General features: G+C 44.3%; 1 protein-coding gene across 2 annotated transcripts in view; it reads left to right on the top strand.

Moving 5' to 3' along the window:
- Positions 1-2,049: 2,049 nt before the first annotated feature.
- Positions 2,050-26,405, top strand: part of SLC44A5 (solute carrier family 44 member 5) — a 94,735-nt gene continuing 70,379 nt past the window's right edge. For both annotated transcript variants that reach the window (XM_040610794.1, XM_040610795.1), the window contains exon 1: positions 2,050-2,294. In XM_040610794.1, the coding sequence (XP_040466728.1) occupies positions 2,258-2,294 (37 nt within the window). In that variant the 5' untranslated portion in view covers positions 2,050-2,257. The remainder of the gene's footprint in view (positions 2,295-26,405) is intronic.

The raw sequence follows: 26,405 nt of genomic DNA, 5'->3' as shown, positions 1-26,405 counted from the left end.
TTGTATATGCTGTGTATTATATATACTACATATAATATATGATACATAGATAATGTATTTTATATACTTATTTGTAGGACCAGCTATACAATGTTTGTTGAGATTCCAATGTCCATTCTTGAAAGTAGGCTATAGATAGGTACACCCTTCTGCACAAAGGGAACAGAATAACACTGAGCTGTAGAATAATACCGAAGCTTCTCTCAGAATACTACTTCAGCTCTAAATAGCACATCCTGTCAAGCCCTGCTACCTTCAGGTTGCCATGCCTTATCAGGACGGGCCAGAAGACGTTAGCCCACTGCCTTGCCTCTTAAAAAGCTGTCCTACGCAGCTGTTTTCACATTCAACTCAGTCTCTGACACAGGAAGCTCTTTTCTCTGTAGGTGAGATTATCCAAGTTCTCTTAGTCATCAGTGCTGAGATGGAATAAGATTTCTTTGTAGATAGCCAAGTGTGTCATCGCTTTCCTGCATCAGGTGTTGGCCCTTGAGATCCATTCCCCGGCAGGCAGACAGGCCTCTTGGGTAGCTGTACCTGGAAAGTGGCTTAAGGGGGTAGGTGGGCTAGGTTTGGGAAAGAACTCTCGTTCACTTTGCAGACCACTGGTGGTGCACTGAGCACAGAAACCTCTGCCTGGGCAGTGTTCTGATGAAAGGAGGTCACTGGAGGAAGCAACTACCTCTTTTAAAAGTTAAGGGAGAAACAGATCCTCACAGTGTAGCGCAGAAGGGGAAATAGCTCCCCCCAGTACTAGTGAACAAAACCCTGTATGTGTAATTCAGTAACTATGGGAGCCACTGGTCCGGACTGGGGCCTCTGGGAGGACGGATGAGGTGCTACACGTGCCTGGTGCGGTTTCGTGAGAGCTCACCAAGGTGCCAGCTCGGCAGGGCCTGGTGGCGTGCTGGCAGGGGAGGGGGCCCTTTCCGTGCCTGCCTCTGGCACACAGATGGTCGGGTTGTGATTCGATACGAGCATAGTAACAACTTCCACGGTCTGTGCACGTTAAGTTACTCACAGATAAAATAATCTCGTGCTGCCGAGGGTCTCAGGCTAGCCCCCGAAAGGGTTCCTCTCTCGGCAGGCGCCTGCTCCTCAGGCGGCTCCCGCCACACGCACGCGGTGGCCTGTGGGCGCACGGCGGCCGGGGTGGCCCGAGGCCGCCTCGCGTGCGGCGGTACGGACCGTTCGGCGCGGTAGGCCGGCGGCGGGCCCCGACGGAGCAGCGCGGGGAGGCCTGTCGCGTCCTCTCGCCGCGGCGGCCGTTCGCGTCGCTGCGACCGAAAAGCAGTCTCCGCAGGCGGGCCAAGGGCTCTCCGGCGGCCGCGGCCCGGTCGGGGGGGGGGGGGGGGGGGGGGGGACAGCCGCAGGGAGGCTCACACCCAGCACCCCGCGGCTGTCGGGACAGAGCCAGATTTGCGACCGAACCGCCTGAGCGCCCCGCGCGGCGACCCCGCGGCCGGGCGGGCTCAGCCCCCCCCGAGCGCTGCGGCAGCTGCCCCGGCCCCGCGCCCCGCGCCTGGGCAGAGCCGCTCCCGCCGCGCGCTCAGCACGGGTGGCCCGGACAGCTCCGCGCGCCGCGGCGGGGCCGCTCCCCCGGGGCGGGCCGGGGCGGCTGCGGGGCAGGCGGCCAGCGTCCCGCCCGCCGCACAGCCCGGGGCGCAGGAGGGGAGAGCCCCCCTGGCCCCGGAGGCGGTACGGGCGCCCGCAGGAGCCGGGGCCGGGGCGGCAGCGGACCGGCACGGTTCGAGACTGGAGGCGCGCCCCCGCGGCATGGCTCTCCTCGCGGGCAGCGCCCGGCGGCAGGGGGCCGAGGACGGAGCCCCCCCCCCCCTACGGCTGCCGGCCTCGCCGGGTACGGCGCCCGCTGCCAGAGCTGTAGCCCGGGGCCGACCGGGCCCCGGCGAAGTTAGCGTGGCGCGTCCCGGGGCGGGGCCGGCGGCGGGGCCGGTTGCGGGCCGTCCTGCTGCCCCTCCGCCTTCCCCCGGCGTGCCCCCTCCGCCCGCGGCCCTCCCCGGCGCGGCGCGGGTACCGCCCCCGCGGGCTCGGCGCAGGCGTGGGCCGCGGAGCCGACGGGACGAGAGGGTCAGTGCGGGGCGCGGGCGCTGTTCCGAGCGGCCGCGGCCGAGCGGAGCGGGAGGTTGCCCGGCCGCCGCCGCCTCCTCTCATGCCTTCGCGGCAACAAAGGACGCGCTGAGCGGCAGGCGGAGGCGCCTGCCCCAGGCTGTGCCGGCGCGGAGGGCACCGGGAGACGATGGCGAGGAAAGGAGAAACCTCCGCGCCTCTCTACGGTGAGCGCCCGGGCGCGGGGGCGAGGAGGGGCGGGCGGTGCAGCGGCCGGCCTGTTTACGTTGTGGATCCCGCCGGCGTGCGGCGGCCGGAGTTTGTTTTCCTCGGCGGATGCCGGGGGCGGGGTGGGCGTAGGCCCACCCCCATCCCCCCTCCGCGTGCGGGAGGCAGCCCCGGAGGCGCCGAGCACCTCTCCGCTCCCGCTGCGGCTCGCCCGGCCCGGAGAAGGCAGGACGGGGGGCTGGGGAAGGGGAGCCGGGGGGCGCAGAGATGGGGTCGGGTGCCCCCCCCCGCCCTGCCAGCAGGTGCGTTGCGGCCGCTTTGTCCGCGCCCTGGGAGGGGAGGGCTGCGGAGGTGCCCGCCGGGCCCGGGGCGGTGCGGAGGAGGCCGGCGGGCGGCAGGTGCGCGGTGGCGGGAGGGCTAGGCCAGGCCGTGCAGGGCCGGTGTGTGGGGCTGGCGGCCGCTTACCCGGCGGGCTGGGTGGCAGCGCGGGGGGCCGGGGGACGCTGGCGGGGGGCAGCGGCAGGCGGAGCCGGGGTTCCCGGGCCGGGCAGCGCGGCCGGCGCGCCGGGGAAGGCCCGCGGGGCAGCCGGCCCCTTGCAGCGGCCGCCACAGACCCGGCTCCCTCCGGCGGCGCGGCGGCAGAGCGAGCGCGGGCTGGGCTGCGTGGCGCGGGCGGGCGGCCGCCGCGGCACCGCGGGCCTGTGGTGCGACGCGTTTACGACCGGGGAAACTCTGTTTTGTAACGCAGCTCCGCGGCCCGCACCCCGGCCCGGCTGCAGGAGCAGTCACCGCCTGGCTGCCCCCGTGAAGGGGAAGGAGAGCCCGCTTGCGGGGGGGGCCGCGCAGGCCGGAAAGGAACGGGCGCGTTCCAGGGGCGAAACCCAGATAGGTGTGTCCGCAGTTACTTCTGAGGGAACCTGTTCCTGCTCCCGTAGAATTCGGGTGGCTTCGCCCGTGACTGCAGAGGGGTAGGCCCAGGGCCAGCGATACTTGGCACCGGTGGCGGGAAGCCTGGCGGGGAAGTATCCCCCTGAAAGGAGAGCAGGAACGCGGCATTCCGGAGGGGAAAATACCCTTTGAGGAGAGTCCGGTGCATGCCGCGCTTGCTTCCGTGCCAGCTGAGTGTCCTGTTGGCAAAACACGACCCTTTCTTAACTTTGTTTTTTCAGAGCTTGTTACTCAGATAGGAAAGGGTGATCCTGTCATTACTCAGCTTGAGGGAGTCAGAATTACTCTGACTAGAATTTTTGCTATTTTAGCTGTTTCATGTCATCAGTGTGTTCACTTCCTTTTATCTGCTTTGCGTAAGTGGATTTTGTCAGGGGCAACGTGTATTGCCTTACCACATTTGCAGGAATCTTGAGTAATTGCTCCAGATATGTATTGAGAAGGAAGGTTTGAATTCAGATCTGTTCTCCCTGTTAGATCACATAGTGTTGAAGACTTATGAAAGTGCAGCACTTCCAAATTCAGCATATACAATATGGCTTTCCTTTTACATTAGGCTGCTGTGATAGTTACTCTCTTGACTTTGTTGTCTCTGCTAGTAACTGGTTACTTATTAGCCCACAGGTGTATTTTTCAGAGCTATAGGTGTCCTAAACTTCTCTCCTTGGTATTTCAATGATTCCTCAGTTGCAGCATTCATAAACGACAGAGGCAGATTCTTCTCAAAAGTTTTGGTCTTTTAACTTGTGGCATCAATCTGATTCTGTAGAACAGATGAGTCAAGCCCATGGTTGACAGCTGATGTTAGGCTCCATGAGCAGTTTCATAACTACCTTGGATTTCACTTTTAGGTAATGAGTATCCCTTCAGATGACTGGTTATTATGGGTTGGACTGCCTGCTGGAAGCCAAGGTACCAGCCGGAAGGGTTGATTGCTAGTGTGAGTATGGCTCTGTAAAAAGTTTTGATAAGCCCAGAGACATTTTGAGGCCTGTTCCTCTTAAGCTCTCTCACTTTTAGCGATGTTTCTCTTCTGCATGCATGTGTGAGAAGGATTGTAGATTTGTCTTTGAAAACAAGCTTCTCAGTGATTCCTTAAGTTTAGCCTTCATTGGGATAGCTGTAAGCTGGCTCTAGGAACTGCATCAAGTTTTTCCTTAAAATGGGTCAGATACAAAGGTTTTGTCAAGAATGATGATGTTGACTTTACCAAGGCGCATCTCTCTAGTATGGGACTTCCAAATGAGAAAAAAACCAAAGTTCTTTCCCACCAGGAAGGTTGCTACTGAAGCTACAGAGGCAAATCACTTGTTATTTCGTTTTCTCATTATAGCTGACTTTTGAGGTTTTTGACATCATTGGTTTTTAACAAAAGTAACTGCAATGTTAAGGGCTGTCATGTGACTGTTGAAATCAATGGTAAAATTCTTTTTGACTTCATTGCAGAATCAGGTTCTTAGCGGTGATTGTACCATAAGCGATTTCTTATAGTGGCAAAATGTAGTTCGTTGTTAGCTTACAGATCACTGAAGTCCAGATGGATGATGGCATTGTCTGTTAAAGAAAGCTTTTATCACACTTTTAAGAAACATTGTTGAGAGAAAGTATACGAGTGCCAAATTTTATTACTTTCAACTCAAATTTCGCTAGCTTGCTTTTTTATATTTGTATGTTTAGATCTCTCTAGGAAGAACTTCTTTTCGATGATTTCTTTTGCCAGTAGTGGGTGCAGTTGAAATATGTCTATAATTGGTATTCCTAGTTACTGCTGTGAAGTGATCCTGTCAGATTTTTTACTAAAAAGAATTCTATTTGTTTGTTTTCCCAAGCAGGTGAGGTTCTTCTGCTTCCCGTGGAAGAGCTTTTGGTTAACTATGAAACTTTCTATCAGTATGTGTTATTTCCTTCTAGCTTGTCTTGTGTTTCCCTTTCTTAACTTCATCCTGTTACACATATGTACCATGCAGGAAGGACATCCTTGGTCTGAGGAAAATGGGCTATTTAGCCATAGCAGCGTTATATGACGCGGAAGCTACTGGCTGTGGCACTGCTGCAGGTAAAGGCTCCGTAGCTCCCACTGGCAAATCCTTATGTATCATGTTATGTAATTCATTTTGCCTTCTGAGGTTCAAATTTCATACTGGTGGGGTACGTTCATGTTAAAGCTGAAAGTTGATTTAACACTTCATTCACCTTTGAATATACTCAGAAGTGTTAGAAGTAGCTGAAACTCAGATTCAGATGGTTTAAACCTTTCTTTCTCTGACATAAATTTGGTCCACTTTATCTAGGCTTTGCATTCCATGCTTTAGGTGGCCTAACTCATTTATTCTTTGAACATTCCTGCTGAACCTAGGTACCAAGCTTCAGCAATGTCTGATTTTCCTAACATCCTAGTTTTAGGTAAAACACTTCACTGTGGAATAAATTTAGGGGGATGGGGAGAAAAACAGGGAGAATTTTAAAAGCGGCACTTTGTAGTATGTTTCCTGTTACTACTGCAGATAGGTCTCTTTGAGTAAGAACTTTCTTAGCAGGATGCTTCATATTTTGCATGGTCCTATTGTAACGTCCTCCACAACATCCCTGTTCCAAGAGTTACAGTCAATGGCTCAATATCCAAGTGGAAACGAGTAGCAAGTGGTGTCTGTATTGGGACTAATAAAGTTTAGAATCTTCATCAATGACATAGACAGTGGGATTGCGTGCACCCTCACAGGTTTGCAGATGACACCAAACCGGTGTGGTTTATACACGAGAGGGAGGGGCTGGCATCCAGAGGGGCCTTGATAGGCTTGAGGGGTGGACCCGTGTGAACCTCTTGAAGTCCAACAAGGCCAAGTGCAAGGTCCTGCACCTGGGTCGTGGCAACCGCCAGGATCAGTACAAGTCTGGGAGATGAATGGATTGAGAGCAGCCCAGCAGAGAAGGGCTTTGGGTACTGGTGGATGAAAAACTGTGTATGAGCTGGCAATGTGCGCTGGCAGCCCAGAAAGCCAGCTGTATCCTGGCCTACATAAAAAGCAGCGTGTTCAGCAGGCTGAGGGAGGTGATTCTGCCCCTCTGCTCTGGTGAGCCCCCTCCCGGAGCACTGCATCCAGCGCTGGGGTCCCTGGCACAAGAAGGTCATGGACCTCTTGGAGCGGGTCCAGGGGAGGCCACAAAACTGGTCAGAAGGCTGGGGAGCTTCTCCTGTGCAGATGAGCTGGGAGAGTTGGGGTCTTTCATCCTGGAGAAGAGAAGGTTGTGGGGAGCCTTTCAGTATGTAAAGGGGGCTTGTAAAGAGGAGGGAGAAAGACTTGTTTTAGCAGGGCTTGTATTGACCGGAAAAGGGACGATGGTTTTAAAGTGAAAGAGGGTAGATTTATACTGGAGGTAAGGAAGAAATTTTTTACAAAGAGGGTGATGAGATGCTGGAATGGGTTTCCCGGAGAAGTTGTGCATGCCCCGTCACTGGAAGTGTTCAAAGTCAGGTTGGCTGTGGCTTAGAGCAGCCTGATCTAGTGGAAGATGTCCCTGCTCGTGGTGATTGGACTGGATATTCAAAGACCCCTTCCAACCCAAAGCACTATCTGAGCTGTATACCGCTTTTGTATTTGTAGCAAAGCACCTATTGTCCCAAGTTGTTTAGATTACTGAAATTCCTATACTGTTCCTGTATTTTGCCTGGGTAGTTAATTACATGGAGAAGGTGGTATGTTGACTTTAAATTGTGATGAGGTTCTGAACAGTAGGTAATTAAATTGAGTTCGACTATCTGTTCCAAATCTTTCCATTTTAATGGAAATTCTAAAGGAAATTCTAAAGCAAATTCCATGAGTACCAAAATGCAGGAAGCTGGGTTTCATACCCTTATGTCTTGTGATTGATGCATTTTGTTGTCCAAGTGATTGAAGTTTTGGGGGACATTTAGACAGCAGCTTCCCCTTCCCCCATCTTTGATTCTCTGCAGTCTAATGTGGTGTTTGCTTAACCTTTTGTGCCTTGAGGCATGTACAGGGTAGTCTTTGTCTGCCTCCTGCTGATTTTTCACAAAATGTAAAATTATCTTAATGCATATCCACTCTTCTAGCAGATTTAATGGAAGTTGGTGATGGAATCCCAAGTTATTGGAAAGTATTAAAAAAAAAAACATACAGGATGTTTATGCAATCACATTGTAAATTTATTGAAAAGTAGGTTTATTAAACACAATGCTTACACTGCTTGTGAAAGGGTGATTTGTTGAAAAAAGAATGAAGATACTGCAGTATGTACTTTGGCGGAGGTCAAAGTGACAAAGCAATTTTAGGCCATTTATGTGGCTGCTGTTTCTCTCTTCATAAACAAAATGAACGCAGTAGAGGACACGTACAAGACCGTCACACTTTGTGTATGCGAGCTAGCTTTCTAATATCTCAAATTATGAGGAACGTGTCTTCCCAGATCAGAACTGGGCTCTAAATCAGGTGTCTAATGTGGAGATGTGTCTGCATACTCTGAGCTGTATGACGTATTTATTACTTGTAGTCAGGAAGTTCATGATCATGTTGAATGTTATTGTAATGAGGTTTTTTTCTTGGAATAGGTAAGACATGAAGTATACATCATAATTCACTGAACAATCAGTATGGTATCAAGAAAGAATTAGAAATGTAGTACAAATTTGTTTCATTTTACCTTTTTGTCATTATAAGATTTTAACTTAATCTCTAAAGAAGTCAATAGAAAGTTGTGCCCCAAAACTTTAGGAAGCACAGGACTGATAACCCTATCTTTTTCTTATGCATGTTAAATTACAGTGTTAGAGGAAAAAAATAAAGATCCCTGTAGAACCGTGTGAGAGTGAACACAAAGGTTTGCAGTAGCTTTCTAGATAAATTACAGTCAATGATGTAAATACACATTTCAGGACTGTTTAAATACACATTTTCGTAATCCATATTTTGAAGACTTTAAATGCATGTTATTGACGGCAATAGGATATAAGGATGTGTCTAGTCAGTGTGAAGAACACATACTGTTTTTATTGGGCTATGGTGACTATCTCTATTAATGAGTATTTAAAAAAAAAAAAAAAAAAAGAGTATTTACCCAGTAGAACAGAGGCTTGCTGAACAGAAGTGTGGTTTATTATGTATTACAGTAAAACCCTGATTACAAAGGTAACTGAATGTTCTTAGGTTTTTGTGCAGCTGTGGTATTTCAGAAGTGTCTGTGCTTTGGTGATAGTGGTAACTTCATGGGCTTCCTGGTTTGTGTTGATTTAAGAAACAGTTTAAATGTCATTTCCTCATTTGGATTATCATGGAGACTTTTGTGGGATGACTTGGATTTATAAAAGAAGGTGTATTCTGAGTTTTTTGCAAGGGGTCTTCAACAGATTATTGACAAGATGTGAAAAGCAGCTCAGTTAAATTTACAAACATCTCCTTTGATACAGCAACCAGTGTTTACTTTATTAATGCAAGTAGCTGAAGAAGAAGAAACGGTTAGGTCAGTAAGTGAATAGGCAGTAAAATCACTAGGGTTTAGTCAGTACAAATTGCTCATCTAGTGGTCTAGTACTTCTCTGCATTTCTTGAGCCAAATTAATTACTACAGTTTCCAGTCCAATTAAGATTCTAGAGTATGTGAAAGCATCGAGGATCTGATTTGAGCTTGAGTGTTGTACTACTTTCAGCTTATTGACTTAAGCTGAGCCATTCTTGGGAGTAAGGTATTGCTTAGGCATGAACAAGGGTGACACAATCAGAGCATCTTTAAGGAGATTAACTTAACTGTTATGCATGGTTATACATTATTCAGCTGATTATTGCTGAGTGGTATGTCACTGAGCATTAGCCAGAAAGAAGTAGTTTAACAAGCTAGGCTTCTTTATGACTAAATAAACTTTGGTATGTCTTTTAACAAGCAGGATGTTAATACATAGTTGAGGGGAAATTTTCTCTGCTACCATACAATTTGACAATGATGTAATGAAATTAACCCTGATCTTTGCAGAGTCCTCTGTCAGATGGATTGCAGCAGTTTCTCTGTGATACAAACTCCAGGATGGTGTGAGTATGTATCTCCTCCTCATGCAGGAGGAGATAAAGCTCAAACCCACTGCTTTTACTGGAGTTAACAAACCAAGGCTTTATGTGTGTGTGTGTAATTTTTAAAGCCTTTAATGTTCTAAGGTCCCTGGGCTATGTGTTTCTGAAAAAGGAGACATTGCACAGAAACATGAAGCACGACTATGGCAGAGTTAGAATTTGTACCCTTACTTGGTAGTTTTGTCAGTTTGTGAATCATTCTGTTTAGGAATCCGTTGATATTTCTATGCATCAGGGCACTGAGAGAACCAATATGTAGTCATTACCCTGACCAGTCTCACCTGGGGCTTCCACCCATGTCCTCTGACCAAGGTTTCCATTTAAGCTCAGGCTGGTGCTTTTCATTCCTGCCTGAGCTGTGTCCTAGGAGGTCTATCCCCAGTCCCGTTCCTGAAGTGCTGTGTCAAATTGCTGGGTGGACCCTGGCCTGTTACCCTGTCTTGCCTGATGGACATTGAACTCTCAGTAGGACCTGATCCTGCCACCGCTTTGCACACGTGCCTCTGCTGCTGTAAGTGTGAAGGTATGGCACAGCCTGTGTTTTGGGCATCCTGGGGTCCAGGCTCTCCTTCCCTTAGGGAGCAGCCTGGCTCTTGCTGTTCCTTGATGCTCTGTACTCTGTCTCCACATCATTTTGTCCCCTCAATATGACTATAGAATGCTAAAAGCTAGTCTTTTTTTTTTTGATTAGTCAGCATTTTGTGCATTTGCCACAAAGCAGTTGTTTTCACAACTCTACTTGATAAAAAGAAATTAAAAGAAACTTCTTTATGTCAAATGCAGAGATACTAATGGTTGGGTGAAAGTGAGACTTGGCACTTTTCTTATACCGCTTTGACGTGTTTATGCTCTGATGTGCTGGCAGTTGAGTATCCACAGGTGTTCCAACTCTTTCCAAGCATATCTCACTTTCAAAATCAGCTACAGTCTTAACTGTACAATTAAACCAAAGTGAAATCTAGCCCTGCCTATTTGTCTCTCGAGCACATACATGTAGTATACTTGTTTACGTATTTTTAGAAGCCTAGTGGAATTCTCAAAGACAAGACGGGAGGCTTGTTCAACCAGGAAGCAGGTAAATAGACAGTACCTTGAACTTGTCTGGCTACGGCTGCATAAGTAACTGATATGTTTGTGTTTCAGTGGGCAGTCCTGACAAATTAAAAAAAAATTCAGCTTTGTAGTTCGTTCTTCCTTTTTCAGTCCAAGATGGCTTACTGAATTCAGTCCCAAAGCACTCATGTTTTTGTGTATCAAGTCTTCACAAAGTCCTGCTCCAGTGCCCCCAAGCTGTAGCTCAGCTGTGCTCCTAGCCTTTCGTGGGAAAAGAACAAGTCATAGGCTTTAGAGAGTTGCTTAGGTTGCTGTGTTTTCGGGTTTGGGTTTTTAGTTCTTTTAATGCATTTTAGGATATCTCTATCATTAGGCTGTCATGCTGCTTTAAAAAGAGATGAAAGAAATAAAGGCTGAAACATTTTTGCATGCTGAATGTAGTCATTATGCCACAAAACATATCTTTGGTCCTAGCAGTGAATTTCAGGTCTAGTTAATCAGAACTTTCTTGGAAGTCAGGGCTTTGAAGCATATTCCGGGACTTGCTCAGATCACTTGCTATGGTTGGACTGTTGCCTGCTGTTTACCATCCAGAACTTCTCTTAGGTTTGGGCTGGAAGAGAGTGCACGTCTGTACTTGGAAAAGAAGATAGGTATTTACAGGAACATGGAGTTATTTCTTACAGTACAGGTTAAAAATAAGTGGGTTTTTTTCACCAGCCTCTGTAGTTCTTTGGCATTTAGGAGAATTTCTTAAATTTTCATAATTATTTGGTTGGTTAGAGGTGAAGGAAGGGACAGGAAATCAAGAAAAGTTTGGTGTATTATACCACAGTTGGGCTGTAATAAGAAAATTTAACTTCTGTGCTAAGCTGAAAATCTTGTTTGTGAGAAAAGAGGAAACATCTTATAAAGCCAATAAATCTATTATTACAGTAACTAAAATCATAAGTCTAATGCAATAATCTGTATTAGTTCAAATCTAGCTATTGCAGAAGGTGTACTTCTGTACAGAAAAAAACGTCTCTATAGTTACAGTTAAGAGTTAAAAGTGTTATATTAATGCTTGTTAGTTTATATTCCATTGTCCTTTTTCCTTCTGTCTCTGCTCCAGAACCTAAGGTTGGTGGCTTCTGTCTGGTGCTGGGTGTGCGTGTGTGTGCATTCCTGTGAGTTACCAGCATCTGGAGTCCCTTGCCAGGAGAAATATGATGTCGATAATGATGTTTTTTCTTCCTCACTCTAGGATCCACTTTGGGACTTTTAAAATATGATTGCTAACATACTTTTGTACCTTGCTCTTCACTGGCCTACAAATTATATCCAAACTTACTATATATGGTGTGTTTTACTTATGTTAAATACTTCCTCTTTGTTCTCTTCTGTTATCCTTGAAAAACAGCATTTTCCAGCACCGTTATGGTGAGCTGTTTGTAGTCACGATGTCTCCAGTGCTAAGCATGTGCCCCACCTTTTGTCATCCCACGCCTGTAACAGTATATTACTATCAAATCTTGTGTCTCCACTTCTCAAGGTCTCTCCTGTCATACCAGGCCTGTATTTCTCCACACTGCATCCTTATGTTAGTCATAAATATCTCATTCTGCACAGACTAATTAGTTGTTACTGTTACCTGTGGAAACATGGTTGTATCATACCATGGTAAGCAAATATAAAACAAATTAGCCGTGATGACTTGGTCAGAAGAAACTGCTGTTACTACAGTTAAACCAAACAAAAACAAACCTGGAAGTGATTTAGTAAATTCAGTAACTGATCTTGGATGTCAAAAAAGTTGTCTTCTGTGCGTTTGCTCTTGAAGGGCAAAAGCACATAACGTTCACAGTTGATTAACTGTGTTCAGTATTTGTTTCTCCTGTTGCTAGTACCTGGCTCAGGGGAAGTCAGGTTTACAAAATCTGCTAGTGTATGTAATTTTCCCTAGCATCTGGGTGTTTTGTTGAGGAGACAGTGTCTCATTAATGACTGTTAGCCTAATAACAGTACAGAAGCATCTAGCAGGATAACATAAATTAAGCTGACTTAAACTACTAAAGCACATAAACATAAGAGGTTTCCTGTGAGGTTAGGGACAAGGCTGTTTGATGAAATACAACTCTGCTTTGTTTAATACAATTAAGATAAACACATCCCCAAATTTGTTAACAATCTTGTTTAGTTACAGTGAAGGCTAAACAAAACCTAATGGCTATGCATTGTACAACATATGCACAAGCTCAAACATTTAGTTTTTCACATGTGGTCTTTTCCTGCTGAATGTGTCCTCAATCCTGTGGGACTTTAAAGAAGGTGTTTCAGCCATAAGTTGAGGAAGCAGTGAAGAAGTACCCAAGAAAATCCTGGAAGAAGACAAAGAGAATAACCTTTCAAAGTCCCTTCAAACTTTATTTTCTATGATCACTTATTTGGGAGGTGGTAGAGTCTCAGCAAGTTTGAGAGCCAGAAGTCTCAGTATTTTCCCTCCATATTTTTCAGTCTGAATTTGTTGGTACTAATGTTTTATGATCCTGGAATTCCAGTCTCTGGAATTTTCCTCTATCCAGGTATGCATATAAATACTTTTATACCTGTTATTCTGAGTAATAGAGCTGCAATCCACATGAAACGTCAGGGATGTTTTTGGGTTTTGTTTGGGTCTGGGTTTTTTTTTCGTATTGTGTTAATCTACTGGGGTACTTCACAGCAGCTGGGCTGCTGTCAGCACCCATAAATAAAAGTAGCCAGGAGGAAAACTCTTTAGGGAGAGGATAATGACTGTGGTTCACAACAGGTATTTGGTGGGTTACTTCTCCAGCAGGAAGTCTTGTGCTTCTCCAGCAGGAAGTACCTGCTGTTTCTTAAACCAGGAGGTAATCCATTAAAATACGTGTTTCAGCGTGTGCTTCTGATGTGGTAAGGGTGGGAACCTGTTTCTGCCCTAAGAGCGTGCGTCGCCAGAAGGAGGAGTCTAACACACGAGTGGGCCAGGATTCTGCTGAGCTGTCTCTTCTGCACAGCTGATAATGTATAGAAACTAAGTATCTTTTTCAGGTAAACTGATTTCTGCTGGGCCAGTTGTATGCAGAGCACCTAGACTTGTACAAGCTGATGTACCATGAAATATGGTGGCTAAATTAGTGTCCTTCCTAATCATTGTACTTTGAAATAAATGAATATGCTGAATAATAGCTCTGGTACTTATTATTTCAGATTATTTGTACTCAGTGTTACAGTAAAGCTAATTGTTTTTTACATCACTTATCTTTTTCTACAAGTGTTGAATTTCTTAGACGTGATCAGGTTGTTAAAAAACAGCTGAGTAACAGTGTAGCAAAATACAGTATTTAGTTTTAGATTCCACCCCCCCGAAGCAGAATGATAAATAGCTCCTATGCTGTTGCTTTAGTCTAGCTGAAAAAAGGCAATGAGCTGTGTTTGTGAATACCCCTTTTTGTTGGTTTCAGTACAATGCAGCATCTGTGCTAGCATCTACACAACTGCTATTAACAGAAAAATGATAATAAGTGCCATGCGCCTGTGACCGATGCTCTTGAACTCTTGTAATATTTACCCCCATAAGTAATTTAAAGTTTTGAGTGGCATTTGTGAGGTAATAAAGTGCTTAGATGCTTATATATGTATGTATTTAGAAAAAAAATATATAATGTGTACATACATACTTATTTCCTTGTTGGCATTTTTCTGGCCTCTGTCCTGGTCCTTACTATGCCTGGACAAAGCATCAATAACAGAATTACTATAGCTATGAATACATGATTTCATTTGGAAAGCAAGAAATGTAACGTGTGCATACATTGTATTTCTATTTGTGTAGTTTATGCTGAGTAGACCCTTGCTAATTTGTGCCGATGGCCTCTTCACAAATGACTGGGTGTTGTGGCAAGAGGCACACTAGGCCAGCATCTCGTCACGAGCTTGGGGCTAGCCACCGTTTTGAAACTCCATCTGAGGGAGAATGTCCCTGTCCAGAGCTGTCTGGAAGCTTATGTTGCAGCTGTAAAGAAAATTATAAAAAGAGCTCAGCTATTGGGAGCTGCTGTCTTTTTCTTCTGATCCCTTTGTAATGAAAGGTTTTCCCTTTCAACTGAGGGAACCAAAAAACGTGGTGAATCGTGAATGAGTGGTTTGGGGTACTGAAAAACAAAAGAGGAAGAGAAATCAATGGAGTTTAACAAAACCAATCCAACCCAACCCCCAAACAAGTGAATCTGTAACTGAGGATAGTAAACAAATAAACAAACCTGCTAGAATTCCGAGCCATACACCATCGATGAAGTTGTATAGTATGCCTGGAAATGTAGCTTTGCAAGCAGAAGGAAATAAACCCCTCAGCTGCTAAGAGCTCTCTTCTAAGACTTTTCCCTGTTATGTGCACTGTAACCACTGCCAGAAAAAGATATGTGAGAAAACCTATGAATGTTGTTTATTTATGCTCTATCTCACTCAAAGGTATAAGGAAAATGTAATAAGAAAGTGTGACACAGCAAAAGAGCAGTTTGGGGAAGTGTTTCTTTTGTCCCCACAGAATGAGTTCCATTTGCTGATGCCATCAACTGCACATAACGTAGCTGTATTTGCAAGTCAAGATGGGAACTCATATCCATGCAGGTATCACAGTAGAGTTATTACCTCCTCTCTGACAGTGTTGGAACATCTTAGCACTTGGTATAATTTCAAAGCATAAACATGAGCATTGGGAAACCTCAGTGGACTTACTGAACAGGCTAAGGTCATGCTGGGATTGAGCTAGGATAAGGGCCTGCGCTGGAGTTAGTGTGCGCTATCTCCTACCTGCCTTGTCTATCTAACAACACATGTAAGTACAGAGATTGAGAGGAATCAGAGGTGTGGTGTTCTGCACATCAGTAATCCAGGAGATTTCTAGTAACAATAGCATTTTGCTGCTTGTGGTACACTGAGCTGGAGGACCCGCCAGCTATCTGGGGAGGTTAATAGCATGCACCTGATTCAAAGCAAAACAACTTTTGAACGGCTGCACCTGATCTGTGTAAAAATGCTGCATTTTGAAGATTTTAGTAAAAACTTTAAAAAAGTAAATGTATAAATTCAAGCACTATGAATAAAGCCTATGGCTGACTCTACTAGTAAAGTAAATATGCAAGGGTGCAAGGCTCCAGTGCTGGCATGCAGTTGTTTGTACCATTTAGCTGTTAGCACCTTCAGTAGCAAAAGTTCTACCATCCACCAATGAATTATTCTACAAGGAATTAAGGGATATCTTTAGATCAGCTGCCCTTGTCCTTACGGGTGATTTTAACTCCCCAGCGTCAACTGGGAGCATTGTAGGGCGGACACAAACAGGTCCAGGAAGTTCCTGAAGCCTGCTGGAGATAACTTGTTGGTGCAGGTATGGAGGCAGCAGGCTAGGAAAGGTGCCCTCCTAGATCTGTTGCTTGTAGACAGAGGGACTCGTGGGTGAAGTGTGGCTGGTGGCTGTCTCGGTCGGAGTGGCCACGAAGAAGTAGCCGAGTTTCAAATCGTTGGTGACAGGAGAAACACTGTCACCAAAAGCAAAGCTTTGGCCCTGGACGTGGGGGGAGCAGGCTCAGGTCCCCCAGGAGTCTGCTTTTGAAGGTACAGGGGCCCATGGGTGCTGGTTACTTTTTAAGAGCCACCTCTTAAGAGCAGAGGAGAAGGCAATTCCAAAGTGTGGGAAGTCAAGCAAGTGGAGAGATCTGGATAGGCTAGAGAGCTGGGCAGTCACCAAACATATGAAATTTAATGAGAGAAAGTGCTGGATTCTCCACCTGGGATGGGGTAATCCTGGTTTCATGTACAAACTGGGGGACGACAGGCTGGAGAGCAGCCCTGCAGAAAGAGATCTGGGGGTCTGGGTTGACGGCAAGTTGAATATGACTCAACAGTGTGCCCTGGCAGCCAAGAGAGCGAACCGTGTCCTGGGGTGCATCAAGCACAGGCCAGCTGGGCCAGTCGAGGGAGGTGAATGTCCCACTCTACACCATGCTGGTGTTGCCCCACCTTGGGTTCTGTGTGCAGTTTTGGGGGCCTCAGCACAAGAAGGACATCAAACTTCTAGATTGTGTCTGGAGGAGAGCAACCAAGATGGTGAAAGGTCTCGAAGGCAAGACTTACGAGGAGCACCTGAGGTCGCTTGGCTTGTTCACCCTGGAGAAGAGGAGGCTGAGGGGTGCCCTCATTGCTGAGGGGTGGCCTCATCACAGCCTACAGCTTCCTCAAGGAGGGCAGCAGAGGAGAGGTGCTGATCTCTTCTCTCTCCAGTGACCAGCAACAGGACACAAGGGAATGGAATGAAGCTGCGTCAGGGGAAGTTCAGGTTGGACGTTAGGAAAAGGTTCTTCACTGGGAGGGTGGTTGGTCCCTGGAACAGGCTCCCCGGGGAAGCAGTGACGGCACTGAGCCTGCCAGAGTTCAAGGAGCATCTGGGTGATGCTCTTAGTCATGGGTCCTCAAACTACAGCCCGCAGGCTGGATACGGCCCCTCAGGGTCCTCAATCTGGCCCCCAGTATTTACAGAACCCCCCCGCCGGGGGCTGGGGGGGGAAACCAAGCAGCCACAGATGACCTCCTGCCACTTAATCTGCGTGCCGGCCCCCTGTTTAAAAAGTTTGAGGACCCCTGCTCTTAGTCATACAGTTTAGTTTTAGGTAGTCTCACAAGGAGCAGGGAGCTGGACTTGATGATCCTTATGTGTCCCTTCCAGCTTGAGAACTTCTGTGATTCTATGATCATTAAGACTGCTTACAGTAATCAAGTGCCTGAGTATTTGCAGGCTCTGGGCCAGGGCCCGTAGTATGGAAAGAAGGGAGAGATCCTCCAAAATCCACAAAAACATGGTGGTGATGTTTCCTTAACAGAAGTAGATGAAACAAAAAAATATCTCAAAAGTGTGTAACTGTCAAGCTTAACCATGCTGCCCTAGTCTGTAGGGGTGTGGGAAAAGGTAATGTGGAGGGTCAATTAACATCAGCTGGTTTTTGGCTTGTTTTAAGCTGTTGGATTGGGTCCGTTCAGTTAGCAGGATCAGTTGATGGTAATACTGCACTCAGTGTGAGCATGAAAACCCGTTAGATTTCACTAGTTCTAACAGTCTGTAACTTGCACTAAACTCTGTTTAACCATTTCTTGTAATATTTAAGGGCAAAGTGTCATACTTAATGTCAGTACCAAAGCTTTATAATTACTATCTTTAGAAGGCATCCTGCAGTGAATTTGCTATTAAGTACTGAATTTGCTTGTAAAATAATGACCTAAGTCATAGTTGTCCAACTAAATAAGGGCAACTTAATAGCAATAATCCTTAATGTAGGCTGCTGTGTATTTTAAAATACTCAGGTTTTCTCATGTTTATGGGGAATTCTGCTTCTAGCCTGCATAATAAGTGAAACTGGAAAAGGAAGTAGTTTCTGTTCTTACTCTGCAAGCCCTTGAGCCTTTCTGAAGCACTGGAGGAAAGGGTAGGACTGTAGTCTGTGTAGCTGTACTTTTTTGGCCATTTCAAGCATGTTTGCACTCTCCTGCCCTGTCTGCCCATCCTCCCATACAAAACTGATGAGCACTTGCAGACCTTTAGGATCTGTCTCAAAGGGCAGTATCTTAAAACATGTCTTCCTGATGTTAGTGCAGTTTAACTTAGATATTAGTCATGATTAGTGTAGTAAGGAGCAAAGCCAGACATCTCTGCTTTGCCTTGTTCTACCACTGCAGGATGCTGGGTTATATGTGATTTCCTTTTACAATGGGGATTTGTTTGCTTTTCAACTGCGTCCTCACCTTTCCTTTTACAAAGAGGGATGAAAGCTAAATATTAGAAAATTAAATTATGTACTTTTGTGTGCTGCATTTGTGTGCTACATTTATATTTAATGACAACTACGTGCTGTGTTCTTTCTCTGCTGCTTTAGTTGCCTGTAAAAGCTGCAGCAAGTTACATTGTGATTACTTGCAGCTTCCTCTGGACCACTTAAGATATGATCTGGCAACCAGATACTCCTCATATTACTGATGTAGATGCTTCTAAGTAATTGTGAGGTTATGTTCCTGAAAGGATAAAGGAATTTTTAAAAATTATTTATTTATTGTTATTTAATAATTATGCTAATTATTCATGTAGGTTACAAGTTCTTGTACTATAGCTGTTGTAATTACAGGCATCTATTTTATATCATCTGTGACTGTAGCTCACCTTGCATCTGGAGTGTCTGCTTTGCCTTTCATTATTGTCGGTTTGACTTTGTTACAGTTTTAGTTTATCACCCGCTCCTTCATTGCTTGCCTCTGTTTTAGAGGAATTCTGTGAATTTGCCTCCCCGCCCTCACTGTACTGGTTTCAACAGATCTGACCTATAGCAAAATAAAAGTGAGTGAAAGGCAAGGACTTTGATGTTTTCTTCTGTATTACATTTGCATTGGATGTCACAATAAGAACTTTTTTAAAATAAAGGGTAATTGCAGGTGGCCAAAATAGAATTGTATTTTGAATACAACATTTCTGTCAAGATGAATCTGTACTTGACTTCCAGCTGTGAATTCTCCATAATGCATGACTTTTCACTGTAGGGAAAACTGCCGTTTTCTTTTGGCAAAATCTTACTAGTGATAAACATTGATCAGCAAGTTGTTGGAGGTGATTTTGTTAATTTCTTTTGCAGCTTTCATAGAACTAGGTAGAAAGCACATTGCAGCAGTTTTCTATGCAGCTGAAAGTTACTTGAAAATCTTTTCCAGACCTTCTGGTGAGTTAAAAGGCTGAATCTGTAATAAAATATTTTGGCTATGAGATAATCTTCCTCTGAAAGGACTGAGTATGATAAATGTTGTTGTGGACTATCTTATTAGAAGAAAATCAAGAAATATTTAATGGGGAATTATTAATTTTTATTTTAATATATTTTATATTTATATATAAAAATTAATAATATTTTTTTTTAAAAAAGGAAGCCTCCTGTTTTCAGCAGTTAGGTTTTAATGACTGGTGTGTTGCTCAAGACAGGAGACTTACAGACTATGTGAAAAGAAGCTCGCACTTCAGGACCATTTTTTCAGTCACTTTTCTTGAACAAGTAATACACTCAAAGCAATTGTGGGTGTAATTGTATGGATATGACTCTGACAAAAGTATCAGAGTGTCCCAGAAATAATAGATCTTACTACCTAATATTCAGAACTCTGTTTGGCTTGATGCACGTATTTCTGGTGATGTGCTGTGCAAAACAACTGAAACACTTCTAACACTGGAAATATGAGTAGGATGGAATGTGAATTGGAAGACAGATTTTTGCTCTAATTCTCTAGTGAGTGGGAAGTATTTAAAGGAGGGGGAAAATCCAGTCACAGAGGTAAAGAAAATGCCATATCTTTTTTTTTTTTTCTTTAAGTCTTTAAAGTGTATTGTGAAGACACATAATTGCTTCAGTGTTCCAGCACAAGTTGGATAACAACTAAAGTAGGGCTTAGCAAGGCAGATATCAAAGTCATAGTGAGGGAGATGGGAACCATGTCTTGGTATAAAGCAAACACCTAGCTAAAAATATGTTGCAAGACCACAGAGGTCACTGGCAAACTTGACTTCACTTTAATATTTCCAGTTTTCTGAGTGCAGTTATTCACAACTCTGAAAGTTTTTTACTTTTTTTTTTTAGTCTATAGGGAAGCAGGAATAGAGACTGATTATTGGTATGTCTAAAAAAGCCTGAGACTGAAAAGCATTGGATTCCATCCTTAGATGGACTGGTACTGGGAGACAATACATACTGACCCAGACTGGACATGCACCGGTTTGTGCTTGAGCTCTGGTATCTCTTAAGCTATGCAGCCTGATATAAAGCTTAACTGTGACTTGGGGAATCTTTATTCTAATCTTGCTATTGCCACTGGTCTTTGGATGACATTGGGCAAGTTACTGTTTTGAGTCTGTTAGTTTTGCCAATTCTTAATCACAGAAAGTTGTAACATTTTGTAGATGAAAGCACTGTATGAGAACTAGGGTTTATTCTTCTGCTTCTTTCTCAGTTAAAGATCTTGCTCATGTTGAAGTAGCAACAGGTAACACAGTGATTTTTAAGTAGAAGTGTAATATTTGAAGTATTAAAAAAAAAAAAAAAAAAAAAAGTCTGTGCATGTCTGTACCAGCATGTAGAAGTTTTACTTTAATGGATGCTTTAGGATTGATGGCAGAAGAATTTTTTTGTATCCTGAATAATTTTTTAATATGACAGTAAGATACTAAGCATTCTTTAATTTTTCTTTCCTAATGGTTAATTAACAAATTAGAGAAGTTCCTTTAGTTAATTCTCAAAACACGGACAGCTGTATAGTCAGAGAATTGCTTCCTTCAGCTCTTCACTTGACTAAGAGTATCTGTTCAAGCGAGAGGGCTAAATTTAACGGCATCACTATCTAACTGTTTAATTTAACTTACACCTTCAGTAAAAACAGAATTCAGCTGAAGCAGACTCAAGTAAGTCTAGGAATGATCAGATAATTTTAGATAAAATTATTGCTGAGCCTGGTTAACTTCCCAAAGGATCTATCTATCTCTGAGGCTGCGCAGGAAATCACGACATTTTAGACCCTGGTAGTTTCTCTACCACATCTTGTTCACTGCACTTGCCAAATTCCTTTAAAATAAATTTTCTTTATACTCCATGTATCTGTGCGATAGATAGCTCAAGAACTTCCTCTCTTGCTTTTCATCAGTTTCTGTCAACTATTTTATGCTGTAAAGGTGATCCTCTGGATAAAGGAGTTCTAGTTCTACACAGATGCTGCATAGGTCACGATAGACGGTGGCATTCCTGAGCTGTTGTGGTCTGCCGAATCTTGGCTGAATGCATTACTTGTCTGTGGATGGGCTTTTGGATAGATAAACCCTTATACTAGATCTGGTGTCTGTGTGCTTTGGAATGCCCTTTACCTAGAGGGAAGGAGGGATGCAAAGTTCCCTCTCCAGTATCTATAATCTGTGAAGGGGCTCTCTTAATGAAGCTCCATTTGTTGTCTTCTGGACATTTGGAAAATGGGCATTTTACACAAGAGTGGAAAGGCATTTTGGAAACAGGTCCATTAGTGATCCTCTTAACTATGAAGCTAAAGAACAAAGATCCAGCAAGAGCTAACCTGGATATAGTGGGAGGTGAAAAACCAACTCAAAGCAAGAAGTCTCTGCATTTGTTTGGATTTCCATTGTTTTTGGAATTACGCCTTTTCTCTAGGTGATGAAGACACTCATTGCAATAGCTGGTAATGTTCTGCAAATATTGTTCTACAAAGTCAGAAAGATCAGTGTTGCTTTTCCCAGGGGGCAAAAAAAGCCCAGTAATACCCTGACTACTTTTGTCTCTAAAGCAGTGTCTTCTCTGTCACAATGACTTTGCAAGAAACGCTCAAACACTGTAACCTTTCTGCAATTAAAGTAATTGTTGTTTCCTCAGATTGCATTTCCTACTTCCAATAGCATTACCTGCTTTAGGGGAGATTTACAAAGAACTGTAAGTGCCTTCCTCTAAAGTCTTATCCTGGTCTTGCTGTCAATTCAGTAGAATTTTGTTAGCTTTTTGATAATGTTAACTGCAATTTAATATTTATTCACTGTAAGAGTAGTCATTGCATGAGATTAAAATAGAAAACTGAGATTTGTATACACTTACTTCCTCCTTCAAAATGATACAGGCAAATTCTATTTCTTGACAAACACTACAAATCACTGATACTTCAAAAAAATTTTTTTGCTATGAATGTAAGGTCAGAACAATAGGTAAATGATAGGTGAGACAGAAAAACATGGTATTGGCTGGAGGATCAGAGGAACTACCTGATAACTGATTTGCTGCATCTTTGGGACTAATTCCAAAGCAGGAATATGTGATTCCTCTTTCTTGGAAAGAGCACAAGCTGGTTTTATGCTGTTCTTTGAATTTTTGTCTATATCGCACCTCAGCATATGGATATTTCTGATACATTTTACTACCACGAAAGAAATGTTTCATCTCATCTGGTCCCTGGAAGTGTGGGCAAGTGGTTTCTGGCAAAATATTTTGGGGTTATGTTTTAGTGATTGAAGTGCTTTAATAAGTCACTGTAATGTGAAAAGGGAGGTCAAAGAAAGGAAAGCTTAAAAGAAACATTTAAGTGAATTGGTAAATGTGCTTTGAAATGCTGGTAACACAGACATGGATTAAACATAGGGTAGGCATAACCTCAGTCTCTCTTATCACCCTCCACAAATGGAGAGACCACCTTGCTAACAGGCACAGTTTTACTGGAAATCTTACATTGTCAAAATATTGTGAACAGCTGAGGACTGTGTGGAAAGAAAAGAGAAAATTCAAATGACATGGAGCACAGAAAGAACATTATAAAGTAAAAAGAAATCATTCAAAGATAATATATTACTGCCAGAGACAAAGACAGTAATATCAGGACCTTAAAGTTGCATATGATGAAGCCAACAGTGAAAAAAAAATAGTAATACAGTCTAAGAAATAACCAAAGGTATGGAAGAGTTTAAGGGACTTGAAGTAAGGAGAAAAAAGAAGAGGAGGCAAGAAAAGCTGAGGGAAAGGAAAAGAGAAAATAAATATTCACAGAATCATAGATTGATTGAGGTTAGAAGGGACCTCTGGACATCATCTGGTCCAACTCCCCTGCTGAAGTGGGGCCACCCAGAGCCATGTCCAGATGGCTTTTGAGTATCTCCAAGGATGGAGGCTCCACCACCTCCTTGACGGTACTAGGTCACCATCAAGGTGAAAAAGTGTCTCCTGGTGTTCAGGGAGACCCTCCTGGGTGTCCCTGTGTGCCCGTTGCCTCTGGTCGTGCCCCTGGGCACCACAGGAGGAGCCTGGCTCTGTCCTCAGCACCCTCCCTGCGGGTGTCTGCGCACACGGACGAGACCCCTGAGCTCTGCTCCAGGCTGAGCAGCCCCAGCTCTGCCAGCCTCTCCTCGGAGGAGAGATGCTCCACTCCCTCAAGCATCTTGGTGGTCCTTCACTGGACTCTGCAGTATGGAAATTTGGAAATCCAAATGTCGCTGTGGATTTAAGACATAATGTGGCAAATGAGGTTTATGTACAAAGCCCTGAATTTATGATTGGAATTAATTGTATGCTAAAAGGAAAGTACACACTTAAAATTAAGCCCAATCTTAAAAGCTTTCCTGAATCGAGCCATACTTAAGAGGGTAGATGAAGTATTGCAGTAGAGGGAATATGAATATCATGGTGTAATTACCAAGAGCCCCACTTCTACTTACACAAAGAAGAGGTTGGATCAAGTTTGAATATGTGACATTAATGCTAGCATTTACTAACTTTTGAGATCCTGTCATATTGGTATTAACTGTGTATATTTGCAGGGGCTGTTGCAGCCTTTGCCTAACTTGATTTGTGCCTTGGATGCATGTATACCCATGTAACATACAAATATATTAAAAAAAATATGTTGGGTTTTTTTTGAGTAGTAATTCTCATTTTATTAAGTGTCACTCTGGATACAACCAGATGGATTGTGCCATTTCTTATAACTTGAGGCATCTGACTGAAGCAAAAAGAGACTGGGGAAGTGATTACTGTTTAACAGGACTTTAATTTGATAAATTCTCCAGTGACTGGTCTTCTGCTAGGAGAGTTGTGTTTTACAATGAATTTACTGTCAGGAATGTGCCCAGGGACTTCATGGCATGGAGATCACTGGCAGTATAAACTCACTTACAGGGGATTTTGCTAAATATAGGTTTGATACCTGTAAAAAAGAACTAATATATGTTCAAATAAATGCATGATTTAAATATTGACTATAATCTCAATGTTATGTTATGTGTGATTATTAGTTGAATGTAAATGAATGTAAAAATGTGTAAAGAAAAACTAACAGTGAAGAAGAAAATAGTAGAAATAAGAGAACGGAGTTATAGTTACTGTAGAGAAAGTGCTCTTTTTTAGCTACTTTGCAATATTAAGAAGAGTAACAGGTACAGCAGGTGTTTCCTCTTTGTTTCTGTATATTTGAATGTTGTAGTTCTAACTGAAATAGTGTCTGAATAGATTTTGAACACATGCACATGTTGGAAATAGAAATCAAATTCTGGCATGTCAGAGTCTTAGTAAAAACCAAAACATTTTCAGGGGAGTGTGTACTGATTGTCTTTAAAGCAAACCAAATAAATCCCCAAAATACATGTTTGGGGCAGTAATTCATCTGGAAACTGGATGAAATTATAAACTGACATTCACTGCCCCAGTAAAACTGACAGCAAATGTGTAGCCTCAATGACAATAGAAGAGTCTAGGGAAGCGTAAAAGAATATGGTAGTACCATTATCTTCAGAGAGTTACTTTTCACGACCACATGATTGCAGAATTGGGCCCAAGGTACTTGTCTCTTTCCCTTAAGACAATGTCAATGAGAAATTTCAGTCATACTGGTTTCTAAAGCACATCTGTTCAGTGCAACACAATGGATGTAGCAATATGTCTATATATTTCTATCATAACCGGCCCATAAAATTCATCCATTGATCTCCAGACTCGCTTCCATGGCTGCTGTACTTCAGCTGTCGTGCTATTATTCACGCTTGCACACTCCCGTCTTTTGTCAAGACCTTGCAGTGAAAATGAGTCAAGTGTGCTTGCCTGGAGGTGGTTTTCAGTCTTGTCAGAACCTGGCTGTTCCTTACTGTTGGCACGAGGGAGAAGAGGCAGGAGGGCATGGCTAGGGGTTAGGACCAGCCTCTTGAGTTTCAGCCTGCTCTGTAGCTGACCAGACAGGTGCTTCAACTAGTCTTCAAAGAGAAAAGATACACTGAGGAGTACAAGAAACTGAAACCGATCAATTTGGATATAAATCTGTTAAATTTTAACCTGCTCAACTCTTCTTCTTGTGAGGAAAAATTGATCTGCAGTGTGGTGGGTTGACCCTGGCTGGATGCCATGTGCCCACCACAGCCACTCTTATCACTCTCCTCCTTAGCTGGGCAGGGGAGAGAAAATATAACGAAAGGCTTGTGGGCCAAGGTAAGGGGCAGGGAATCACTCAGTGATTACTGTCACAGGTAAAACAGACTCAACTTGGGGATAATTAGTACCATTCAAATAACCCACACACACCCGCCACCACCCCCACCCCCCCCCCTTCTTCCTGGGCTTAATTCTCAATTTCTCTACATCCCCCCCACTCCTGAGCAGCTCAGGGGGATGGGGAATGGGGGCTTCGGTCAGTCCACAACATGCTGACTCCGTGGCTTCTTCCTCCTCAGGAGGAGGGTCCTCACACTCTGCCCCAGCTCCGGTGAGCCCCCCCCCTCAGTGTGGGGTCACAAGTCCAGCCAGAAAACCTGTTTTGGCATGGCCTTCCAATGGGTCACAGCCTCCCTCGGGCCTGCCCCTGCTCCGGCATGGATTCTTTCTGAGCTGCAGGCGTATGTTTATCTGCTCCGCTGTTAACCTCCATGGCATGAAGGAAACTGCCTGCCTCACCATGGCCTTCACCACGGGCTCAGAGGGATCTCTGCTCCGGCACCTGCAGCACCTCCTCCTTCTCTTTCACTGACATTGGTGCCTGCAGAGTTGTTGCTCTCACACAGTCTCTTTTCTCCTGCTGGCACAGATATTTAATTTTTTAAAATTTTTCTAACTATGCTAACCCAGAGGTGCTGCTGTTGATTAGCTCGGCCTTGGCCAGCAGTGGGTCCATCTTGGAGCTGGCTGGCATTGGGTTCCATTGGACATGGGAAACGCTTCTATTATCTTCTTATAGAAGTCACCCCTGTAGCTGTGCAGCTAACAAAAACCTTGCCATGCAAGCCCATTACATGCAGCTTTTGGGTTTGATTTCTAAAGGTTAAAAGATTGGCATTTTTTTGATTGTACAATTCAGATATCAATAAACTAACGCAGTCTTCAAATGTAAAGGTGATCTTCATTCAAATTATATAGGTGCAAGGCAAATTCTGTTGTGTTTTATTATTTTAATACCTCAGGAGCAAACACCTTTTTTTAAACTAAGATTTCTGGT

The sequence above is a fragment of the Falco naumanni genome, chromosome 11 (genome assembly GCF_017639655.2).
Source record: "Falco naumanni isolate bFalNau1 chromosome 11, bFalNau1.pat, whole genome shotgun sequence".
In the NCBI taxonomy this organism is placed as follows: Eukaryota; Metazoa; Chordata; class Aves; order Falconiformes; family Falconidae; genus Falco; species Falco naumanni.
This window is presented reverse-complemented; position numbering and strand designations above follow the sequence as displayed.